Genomic DNA, 12,411 nt, shown 5'->3' on the forward strand with positions numbered 1-12,411 from the left:
GAGAGGACAGATACCGCAGATAGATCCTGACCATTACCCAAGAAACACTGCACAACTGTGGGAAGGTATCCAGTCCTTTCACAGCATTGCTCAACACAGAGAAGGTTGGACAGTGAAACCATCATCTGGACATTGGGCGAGTCAGGGGAGCTTTGACATATCATCAGATCTGAAACTGGTCAGTGGTGTGGAACCTTCCATCAGAACCAGCCTTTCCAAAGGTTCGGCTGTGGGCAATTGGTCAGGGTGAGGCTGGGAAGAAGTGTGAGTGTTTCCAAGTGCATCTGTTATACCATTTGTATCACAAGGGCAGCTTTATGGAAGAGAAACCGTTCCAGTGTGAGGTGTGTGATCAAACCTTGGCTCAGCCATCAAAGCTCATAAAACATTGACACATTCACACTGGGGAGAAACCCTTCAAGTTTGAGGTTTGTGACAAATCATTTTCAAACTCATCGAACCCCTTGGTACATCAGAGGATCCAAGCAGGGGAGAAACTTTTAAGTGTGAGGTTTGCGTTAAAGCTTTTGTGACATCGATAAGCCTCCTGAGACAGCAAAGTATTCACACAGGGGAGAAGCCGTTCAGGTGTGAGGTTTGTGAGAAGGCTTTCACCCACTCCTCTGATCTCCTGGGGCACCAGAGGATCCAAACAGGTGAGAACCCCTTCAAGTGTGAGGTGTGTGAGCGAGCCTTCAGATGGTCATCAAATCTTGTGCAACACCGACACATTCACACTGGGGAGAGACCATTCAAGTGTGAAGTGTGTAACAAGAACTTTGCACAATCATCAGCCCTGGTGGATCACCGGCGCATTCACACCAGTGAGAAACCATTCATATGTGAGGTATGCACCAAATCATTCTCACACTTATCAACCCTCCGTGTACACCAACGCATTCACACAGGGAAGAAACCATTCAGTTGTGAGGTGTGTAACAAAGCCTTCAAAAACTCATCGACGCTCCTGATGCAACAGAGGATCTACACATGGGAGAAACACTTCAATTGTGAGCTGTGTAACCGAGCCTTCACAAGTTCATCGACGCTTGTGAAGCACCAACGTATCCACACAGGGGAGCATCTGTTCATTTGTGATGTGTGTAATGAAGGCTTTGCGCGATCATCAGGCGTGGTGAATCACCGGCGTGTTCACATAGGGAAGAAACCATACATGTGCAAGATGTGCGACAAATCATTCTCACAGTCATTGACCCTCCATGAACACCAATGTATTCACACAGGGGAGAAGCCGAACAGGTTTAAGGTGTGCGATAAATCATTCTCACACTCATCTCATGTTAGTGTACACCGACATATTCATAGGGGATGAACCATTCATGTGTGAGGTGGGTGACAGATCCTTCTTGCGCTCATCGACGCTCCGCATACACCAATGCATTTACAGAGGGAAGAAACCACTCAAATGTAAAGTGTGTGACAAAGTCCATACAAACTCATCAAACCTCCTGCTGTATGAGAGGATCCGCACAGGGGAGTAATCCTTCAAGTGTCAGATTGGAATAAAGTTTTTCAAAACTCCTGAAACACCAGCAGATTCACACAGGTGAAAAACCATTCAAGTGTGAGGTATGTGACAAAGCTTTCACACAGTCAGTGTATCTCCTGGTCCATCAATACACTCATACAGGGTATCAGCTGCCACTGTGGATTCATGGCTGAGGAGTTGTTCAAAGTATTTTTTCCAGCGTTAACAGATGGCATTGTCATCCTTAAGAAGAGAAACACCATCCTGTGAACAAAGGGGATTTTGTCCATTTGATCTCAGTCTATAGATGACTCTGGTGATTTCAAAAAAAGATTTACATGTCATGATGATCAGCATATTGTTGGATCTCTCTCCCCCACATGTATTTTATCTTCCAGATTTTCCTTTGATCCTACTGCTCGGGAATTGGACCTGGAATTTCTCTCTTTGGTCGGGTTGTTTTAGGGCTGAGACATTGATCTTCTCCCTCTTTGACTTTTGAGCCTTGTAATGTCTTGGTGTTGGGTGGATGTTCATCACCGATCGAATAAGTCGATAATCTGTCCAGCAGGTATCAGTCCCCCACATGGATCGAGGGATACAGACATCACTTAGAACTTTGACTTGGCTTTAGACCTTCCAGAGGAATCTCCGACATGGCCTTTGTTCCCAGAGAAATCCAAGAAAAATGTCGAGAACAACATCAGGAACTCTTCATTACATTTATCAACATGATCAAAGCATTTGACTCAGTAAATTGTGAGGCTCTGTGGATTGTGCTCCAATGATTTGGGTGTCCAAGAAACTTCATCACAATCCTGCAATTGCTTCATGATGATGTGACTGCAGCTGTCTTGAGTGGTAAATCTGAAACAGAAGCCTTCAAAATCCAGACTGGTGTCAAGCAAGGCTGTGTGATAGCCCCCATTCTATTTACAATCTACCTGACAGTGACTATTCACCTCATCAAAGATCAATTGCCCTCTGGTGTCAGTATTAAATACCATCTAGATGGGAAACTCATTTACCTCGGTCACCTCCGTGCCAAAACTAAACTGACCACCATAGGTACACATGATGCACAGTTTGCAGATGACTGCAGTGTCATTGTCCACTCTGCAACAGATTTGCAAACCACTCTCGATCTCTTCAATTCTGCATGTGTTTGTATGGTGGAAACTAGCTCCATCCTGTGCCACTGAAGTCCAGCATAATTTCTGACCATCGGAATTTGGAGCCAGACGAAAGCTCAGGGATTTTAAAGAAACTTCTGTCTGTAGTATTCTGAGACAGTTTCCCCAGATGGGAATGTGTGTGTGTTAGTAAAGTGAGCCAGCTCTCAGGATTGGGTATGTGGTAGAATCGGACCCTGCTTACTTTGGTGATGTGAATTATAGACAGATCCTCTTCAGGTGATGGGTGTTTGACCAATATCATGGGGAATGTTTGTACTCTTCTGTCTGGGAGGACTACTATCCTGAGTATGGTGAGGGAGTGGGAGTGAGTCTCTACAGACCCGTGTTCCCTCAGTCCATCATACCTCGATGTAATAATGGTGTGATATGTTCACCTTACACTCTTCCAAGATTAATTTCATGTTCTGGGAAAGATCTTGAGTCATTTTCAAATGTTTTGTTAATTTGGTTGATTCAAGTTTTGGTGAAAGCTGAAGACGGTGTTGTTGTTTATCTGCTGTTTTATCAACCTTTCTATATAGATTTATAACTCACAATAAATTCACTTTTCAGCATAAATCAAACTTCTGATTTGTCACTTAATCTATCAATGTCCAATTGCAACTTTCCACTCCCATTGACGTTACTGACTGTGTCACCCATCAGTAAAGTACCCGATACTATTCCTCCATCAAAGTCATTGATCAATATAATGAAAAGCAGAGTCTCCACTACAGATCTCTAGGGGACACCACTGGGCACATCCTGATAATATTCCTATCCCTTGTGGGACTTGAAACCACAATCCCTACTCTCTTGTCTCCTGTTTCCCAAACAAATTATCAACCCATGTCACAAGGTTCCCTCCAATTCCCTGCATGTTCATCTTGGTGACTAATCTCCTGTGGAGAACATGATCAAATACCTTCTGGAAGTCCACGCAGACAAACTTCCATAGACCCTGTCCAGCACGTTAAATATCTCCTCAAATTGTTATATTAAATTGATCATGTCAGTTACAATGACTTGTGGCACAAGAATGCAATAACGGCTACAACGACCCAGAGAGCATGATGAACATAAGAAATAGGAGCAGGAATAGGCCATTCAGCCCTACTGCCCACTGCACCATTCAATACGATCAGGGCTAATCTTCTACCTCAATCCCACCTTCCCACACTATCCCCATATCCCTTATTCCCTCAGCATCCAGAAATCCATCAATCTCAGTCTTGAATATATTCAATGACTGAACATCCACAGCTCCCTGGGGTAGAGAGTTCCAAAGATTCACAACCCTTTCAGTGAAGACATTTCCCATCTCAGTCCTCATCGACTGACCTCGAATTCTGAAGCTTGAATGACAGGTCGAAACAAACCTTCCTTAGCAACAAACTTGCAAGTTTTTTATTTTGGAAAAATATACTTTATTCATAAGATACCTGAAAGATCATTGCAAAACATTTCTAAGTGACCAACACAAAAAGTGCAATCATATTCAACTTTTACACATGGGTCATGAGGTGCTTCAATACAATCAATGAAGATTACAGTCATTTCAATATGGTCATTACAAACAGACACAGTGCAATGGTATTCATATTATCGACATACATCATGTTGCATACTGAGGTGCTTCAATACAATTATGATACATTTAGTATTCACTACATATATTCATTGTGAGTCGTACAGCTCGAAGGGTCTATACAGTTCCCAGCCCCTCAGTGCACGATAATTGAAAGGTCTTAGACAGCGACCTTTCCCCATTGGGCCTCTGCGGTGGCTGCCCCAAACTTTAGTGCGTCCCTCAGCACATGGTCCTGGACCTTGGAATGTGCCAGTCTGCAACACTCGGTCGGGGACAACTCTTTGCGCTGGAAGACCAATAAGTTTCAGGCAGACTAAAGATCATCTTTCACTGAGTTGATGATCTTCCAGCTGCAGTTGCTGTTTGTCTTGGTGTGTGTCCCTGGGAACAGCCTGTAAAGCACAGAGTCCTGTGTCACAGAACTGCTCCGGATGAACCTCAACAAAAACCATTCCATCCCTCTCCAGGCCTTCTTTGCAAAGACACAATCTACAAGGAGGTGAACAATGGTCTCTTCCCCACCACAGCCACCTCGAGGGCAAGGTGCAGAGGGGGTGAGACTCCTGGCGTGTAGGAAGGATCAGACGGGGAGGGCCTTTCTCACCACCAGCCAAGCTAAGTCTTGGTGCTTGTTGGAAAGTTCTGGTGATGAGGCATTCTGCCAAATGATTTTGACAGTCTGCTCAGGGAACCATCCCACCGGGTCCACCCTCTCCTTTTCCCTCAGGGCCTCTAAGACGTTACGTGCTGACCACTGCCTGATGGACTTGTGGTCAAAGGTGTTTCTCTGCATAAATTTTTCCACGAGGGACAGGTGGTGTGGCACGGTCCAACCACTTGGAGCGTTCCGCGGCAGCGTGGCCAGACCCATCCTTCGCAACACCGGGGACAGGGGGACAGGTAGAACCTCAGCACGTAGTGACACTTGGTGTTTGCGTACCAAGGGTCTACTCATAGCTTGATGCAGCCACACAAAAAGGTGGCCATCGGTATGAGGGCGATATTGGGCACGTTTTTTCCCCCTTTATCTCGAGGCTTGTACATCGTGTCCTTGCGGACACGATCCATTTTCGACCTCCAGATAAAGCAGAAGATGGCTCGGGTGATCTCCATCGCACAGAACTGAGGAATGGGCCAGACCTGCGCTACATACAGCAACAGCGAGAGTGCCTCACACCTGATGACCAGGTTCTTACCCGCAATGGAGAAGGAGCATCGCTCCCACATGCCCAGTTTTCTTTTCACCATAGACACTCGCTCCTTCCAGTTTCTAACGCGTGCCCTGGTCCCTCCGAACCATATCCCCAGCACCTTCAGGCCGTCAGCCCTGACAGTGAAGGGGACAAAGCATCGGTCAGCCCAGTTCCCAAAGAACATGGCCTCATTCTTGCCACGATTTACCTTGGCTCCCGAGGCCAGTTCAAACTGGTCACAGATGTGGATCAGTCTGCGCACTGACACCGGATCCGAGCAGAAGACGGCGACATCGTCCAACGACAGGGAGGCTCCAATTGTCAGCTAGCGAGTGATATTTCCATTGTCACAGTCAGTGTAGTTCCCTTTCCTTCACTCAAACTGAGCCCGTTTAGAAACTATGATGTCTGATCTCACTGGGATGTGCAGTGTGAGGGTGAGGCTTATCCTGTGATCACACGATTTGACCCATCCAGTTAAAGGGTCTTCACTTTGATTAAACAGAGCTTGTCAAACCCTTGGGTTTCATTTCAGTGACAATGACTTATTGTGTTCGAATACAATAACAGGTTTCCACTCAGTTCCAACCCAGAGAACAGTGCACAGGTGATGGACAGGGTTGGGATTGTTTGTCTCCTACCAATGATGTTACATTGTTGTATACATTTACAGCAACAGGTGGAAGCCATTCAGCCCTTCGGTCCCAGTCCCAATTTAATTCCATGATGGCTGATCCACATCACAAACACAAACCCATTTCCCTGTCTTTTGATCCTGATCCCCTGATAAACCTCAGAATATTGGAACAGGAGGAGGCCATTCAGCTCCTCAGATCTGTTCAACCTTCCAATTTGATTATGGCTGATTTATATATTATTCCCATCCACCCCACTTAGTTCCATTTCCTTAATACCCTTCCTGACATAAATCTCTTAATCTAATTTTAGATATTATCATTTAAAGTAGTGGCTGTGTTTGGGGCATTGGGTAAACCGAAGACAGGAATTAAAGGGACAGTAATTGCCTGGAGAAGGAGCTTCGACATTTACTTCTGGACCACTTCTTTATTCCACCCCAGATGGGACTTAAACCCACAATCCCTGGGTTAGGAGGCCAGTGCTTTATCCAATAGGCTACAAGTACTGGACATGATGGAGGTTCGATGACTGTAATTTGACACTTTGTCTCGATGTAATCGCTGCCAAATTTGATGCCTTTTTGTGGGCCGGCCCTTTCTTTTCATCCACAACCAGATTGGATCAATTCCAAACATTCCAGTAATGAGCTGACATGATCGGAATTTGCTTTTTGTGTGTCAGTAATTAAGGCTGGCAAAGTGTAGATTGTATGTGAGAAACAATTGTCTTTCCAGAAGTTTCCTTGCTTGCCCTGACTTGAAGTTTCAGTGATTTTCCCAACCCAGATTCCTGGCCACCTCCTTTACCTTGCTGTCTCACCCGGTCTCACTACTCTCAGCGTATCAATCACAGAGAAGGCCATCTCTGATCACTTCCATGTATGATTCACAACCCTTATAATTCTTACCCAATTCTAGAGATTCACAACCATTTGAGTGAAGAAATTTCCCCTCATCTCAGCCCTAAATGATCAAGACCTTGTCCTGAGACTGTTCCCCTCTGTTCTCGACTCCCCAGCCAGGGGAAACAGCACATCAGTATCTGCCCTGTTAAGCGCCCTCTGAATCTTGTCTGTTTCAATGAGATCACCTTCATTCTTCTAAATTCCATTGAATATTGTCATGAAAATATAATAATTTTCATAATATTATTGTGATTTATTGTAAAAGCGGGTTAATAGTGGGGTTTCAATTAGTTTGTGTGTGTGTGTATGTATATGTGGATTTAATTGAATTGGAGACAGCTGGTCTGGAGGTTTTGAGTTATCAAAAAGAAGCTAGTTTTGAAATGCTAAATACATAAAAATGGCTGAAGTTTTAGAATGTGAGGTGTGAGGAAAAGTTGCATTTATAGATAAATTAGGGTAGTTTGAATTTCAAAGAGAAGGTAAGATGTTATACCTAGCCAGAAGAAGCCAAACAGTGCATTTATTTTTCCCAAAGATTACTGATAAAATTAGTGCTAGAGAAGATTTATATTTTGAGAAAAGTAGTTGCAAAAACATATGGGAACAATGGAATTTGCATTAAAAAGGGAGAAACATGTATAAAGGAGATGAGGCTATGTGTCAGAGAAAAAAAAAGGAATTCTAAGATCTAACACAAGGGTGAAAAGCCTCCAGCCTCTGGGTATTGGGGGTGAGGTGGTGGCGTAGTGGTATTGTCACTACACTGGTAATCTGGAAACCCAGGGGTAAAGTTCTGGAGACCTGAGTTCATAACCCCACCCTGGCAGACAGTGGAATTTAAATCAAATAAAAGTCTAGAATTAAAAGTCTAATGATGACTATGAAACCATTGTTGATTGTCATAAAAAAAATGCCCACCTGGTTCACTAATGCCTATTAGGGCAGGAAATCTGCTATCCTTATCTGGCCTGGCTTACATGTGAGGGTTGACACTTAAATGCCCTCTGAACAAGGGCAATTGGAGATAGGGAATAAATGCTGGCCCAGCCAGCAATGCCCACATCTCATGAACAAATATGAAAAAAAAGTTGTTGTCTACAGGAACTGAAGCTGAGCAAACTCACTGTCCAGGGTTTCATGTGGCTCTCCCTGGGTCTGTTTAAATCTATTTGTTTTTACACATCTCGAAATAAAATACAAATTGCAAAACAGTTGTGATAGCGTGATCAAGTTTCCCTTGTGGATTTGATCTACCTGGCACACATCATCTGCCACGTTATAACAATATAGATCCAGTTCACTTATCAATGAGACAATCCTCTCATTCCAGGGCCCAATCTAGTGAACCTTCACTGCACCGCCTCCAATGCAAGTATATCCTTTCTTGAATATGGAGAACAAAACTGCACACAGTATTCCAGGTGTGAATTCACCAAAGCTCCACACATTTGTAGCAAGACTTCTTTATCCTTGTATTCAAATTCTCTTGCAAGAAAGGCTAATGTGTCATTTGCCGTCCTAATTGCTTGCTGTACCTGCATGCTAACTTTCTGCATTCCTAGTGCAAGTACACCTCTGAAAGTCAATAATTCAAAGCTTCACACCTTTTAAAAAAAAGTTCTGTTTTTCTATTTTGTATGCACTCAATCATAACAGGATGCACCTGTCATTAGCTCCACATTTTGCAAGGATCAACAGTTTACTTTCACATCTCGCGAGATAATATGTATGTTGCAGTTTATTTTTGCAGACACTGAATTGCTAAATACTCGTTAATACAAATTGAGAAACGAAAGTTTATTCCATCCCCTTACAGTCCATGCCTTGATGAGGAAGAATCCTTTCTGACTCCTCGTATTTACACAATTAACATTTAATTGATGCAGCCAATTCTAAATGATCTGCTCTATTGACCTAATGTTTCATTAAGCATTTCAAGTAAGATACCATAATTACTAATAAAATCAATACAATTCCTTGAGCACAAATCAGAATTATAACCAAAACCTTATCCTTGGGTATTAACTTACATTTTTTTTTATTCTTTCCTGGGATGTGGATGTTGCTGGCAAGGCCAGCAAATGTTGCCCACCCTAACTGCCCTTGAAAAGATGCTGGTTATCTGCCTGCTTGAACGGCTGCAGACCATATGGTGAACATTGTGCAATCATCAGTGAACATTCCCGCTTCTGACCTCATGAATGAAGGAAGGTCATTGTTGAAGCAGCTGAAGATGGTTGGGCTGAGGACACTATCCTGAGGAACTCCTGCAGTGATATCTTGGAATTGAGATGATTGGCCTCCAACCACCACAACCATCTTCCTTTCTGCTAGGTATAACTCTAACCAGTGGAAGGTTTTCCCTCTGATTCCCATTGACTCCAGTTTTGCTAGGGCTCCTAGATGCCACACTCAGTCCAATGCAGCCTTGATGTAGTCACTTTCCCTTTACCTCTGAAGATCAGCTCTTTTATCCATGTTTGAACCAAGGCTGTAACGAGGTCAGAAGCTGAGTGGCCTTGGCGGAACCCAAACTGGGCGTCAGTCAGCAGTACTTCAATTTTATTGCCAGAATATTGTTAGGGCCTATAGCCTTTGCAGTATCCAATGCCTTCAGCCATTTCTTGATATCACGTGGATGGAATTGAATTAGCTGAGTAAGCACTACCTGCTAGCACTGCCAATGACCCCTTCCATTACTTTACTGATGATCCAGCTTAGGCTGATGGGGTAGTAATTGACCAGGTTGGATTTGTCTTGCTTTTTGTGTACAGGACATAACTTGGCAATTGTCCACATAGCTGGGTAGATGCTAATGTTGCAGCGGTACTGGAACAGTTTGGCTGGGGGCGCGGCAAGTTCTGGAGCACAAGTCTTCAGTCATATTGCCAGAATAGAAGAGCCCGTAGCCTTTGCAATATCTAGAGACTTCAACTGTTTCTTGATATCATGTGGAATGAATCGAATTGGCTGAAGACTGGCACCTGTGATCATGGAATCAAAGCATGGTTATAGCACAGAAGGAGGCCATTTGGCCCATTGTGTCTGTGCTGACTCTCTAAAGGAACACTTCACCCACTGCCATTCCTTTGCCTTTTTCCCATAGATCTGCACATTCTCCCTTTTTAGATAATGATCCAATTCCCTCTTGAATTTCCTTGATTGAACCTGCCTCCACCACACTCTCAGGCAATGCATTTCAGATGCTAACTGTTCATGTGAAAAGTTTTCCTCATGTCACTATTGCTTCTTTTGCCAATTACCTTAAGTCTGTGCCCTCTGGCTCTCGATCCTTCCACCAATGGGGACCATTTTTCCCTATCTATCCTGGCCAGGCCCCTCATGATTTTGAACACCTCTATCAAATCTCAACCTTCTCTCTCCAAGGAGAGCAGTCCTGTGCTACTGATGACCTCTGGAGGAGGCTGCCATGGGTCATCCTCTCAGCACTCCTGACTTAAGATTGGAGCAAATATTTCAGCCTTGCCTTTTGCACTGATGTGTTGGGCTCTCCTATCATTAAGGATGAGCATATTTGTGCAGCCTCCTCCATTGAGTTGTTTAATTGTCCACCACCATTCACGATAGGAAGTGGCAGGATTGCAGAGCTTAGGTCTGATACAAAAGCAAAATACTGCGGATGTGGGAAATCTGAAATAAAAATAAAAAATGTTGGAAAAATTCAGCTTCAAAAGTTTACTCCAGCTGAGATGTTAACTCTGTTTCTCTCCACTGGTGCTGCCTGACCTGCTGCGTTATTCCAGCACTATTTGTTTTGATCTTATCTACTGGTTGCGGGATCGCTGAGCTCTATGTTACTTCCCATCAATTATGATTGTTTAATGTTGCTATGTCCATTTCCACGGCGGCATTATTTTGGATAAGAGAGACTACAAACAGTCCCAACAGATTCAGTGGCATGTGTTATCTCTCTCACTCTCTGTAATGGGAGGTAGCTCCCTTCAGATGGATACGTAGCTCCAAAACAAGCTATACTCTGAGAAACAGGTTCCATCTATTTACATGCTGTCGTATTTCCTCTTTACAAGGTTGGAGCTGATTAATGTGATACCATTCCTAATAATTCAGGCCCTTCTTATGCAGAAACTGAATTAGATACTGGCAGAACTGATCCCTGCTATTTGGGTTCAAAAGCATAGTTCCGTTTTAACCATAATTTAGGACCAATTACAGTGCCTCCAACCTGACGCAGTAAAGTCCCGCTGTTTGTTCCCAGGAAACGTCTCAAACAGAGGAATCGCGAACAATGAACGTGCTTTTCAATGGAACTCAATCAGGTCAGTTACAGCAAACTATGGTGCAGTGCTTGTGTGTGACAGCCGGGGGAGCCTCTGAGCAATATCAGTGAAGATTAATGAAGATCTCAAAATTGTTGTTTTTTTTTATATCTCTTCATTATTCATTCTCATGATGTAACTCTTTCGAGTACAAACACGTTTCCATCTGAACTTACATTGTTTCTCATAGTGAGATTTGAACTCTTGATCTTGCAAGCCCAGTACCATAACCACTTGGCTATTTAGGCCAAGTGTAAAAGTGGGAACTTCCGAACCACTGACATCCTTCATCTGAAATAAACTTCAGCTCCAAGAATAATAATCATGTGACCAAACAAAATGCCTCGATTGCCACTTTCTTTTAAAAAAAAGAACACAGGCAAGAAACCGAGCTGCTGTGTGTCGCCTCCGTGTCGGGAAGCTTCTTCCTGCCTGGGTCAACACACCAAGAAGGGTCATATGGGCTCGAAACGTTAACTCTGTCTCCACAGATGCTGCCAGACCTGCTGAGATTTTCCAGCATTTTCTATTTTTGTTTCACCAGTTCTCAGCACTGGCCAAAAGCCCTGGGGAAGGAGGAGAGAGAGAGAAAAAAACGCAGATGAGCCAACATTGCTCACGCGATGGGCGATGAAGTTGTAGAAGGCGCAAAGTGCAAAAAAGTGAAAAACGCAAAGAAGGAAGTCGCGAAAGGCTGGATTTAGCTGCACTCAGCTGGTCGAACCTTTTTATCAAACGGCCGTTTGATCTGATTTTTGGATTTTCACAAATTCTGCGCTACTAATTGATTTATCTGCTCGATGCAATAATCTATTATCTCGTTCAATCATCCAGTTTCTCTTGAAGAAAAGTCAGCACCAATAGGTGTACACATCAGGCATTACATGATTGGAGGTAATTCCTGTAGTATGATACTGTGTAGATCACATAGCTAGGAAACGCACTGGTCACTGCCACTGAGGCCAGTTTTAATTCCAGAATAATTAAGTGATTTTTTCTTAGTAATCAGTTGAATTCAAATTCCACCAGCTGCCCTATTGGGACTTGAACCTGTGTCTTCCGAGCATTTGAATGGGCAGCAGGATTACCCCTCCAGCAACATTAGCATTACATCACCAT

General features: G+C 43.6%; 1 protein-coding gene across 1 annotated transcript; it reads left to right on the plus strand.

Annotated features, from left to right (window-relative positions):
• Positions 1-436: 436 nt before the first annotated feature.
• Positions 437-3,243, plus strand: LOC121291241 (zinc finger protein 271-like; the record flags this gene model as incomplete). The annotated part of the gene is made up of 1 exon (XM_041212317.1): positions 437-3,243. A coding segment is annotated over one exon (897 nt), but the record flags the coding sequence as incomplete, so codon positions are not given.
• Between the last annotated feature and the right edge of the window lie 9,168 nt (positions 3,244-12,411).

Source organism: Carcharodon carcharias, chromosome 19 (assembly GCF_017639515.1).
Source record: "Carcharodon carcharias isolate sCarCar2 chromosome 19, sCarCar2.pri, whole genome shotgun sequence".
Classification (NCBI taxonomy): Eukaryota; Metazoa; Chordata; class Chondrichthyes; order Lamniformes; family Lamnidae; genus Carcharodon; species Carcharodon carcharias.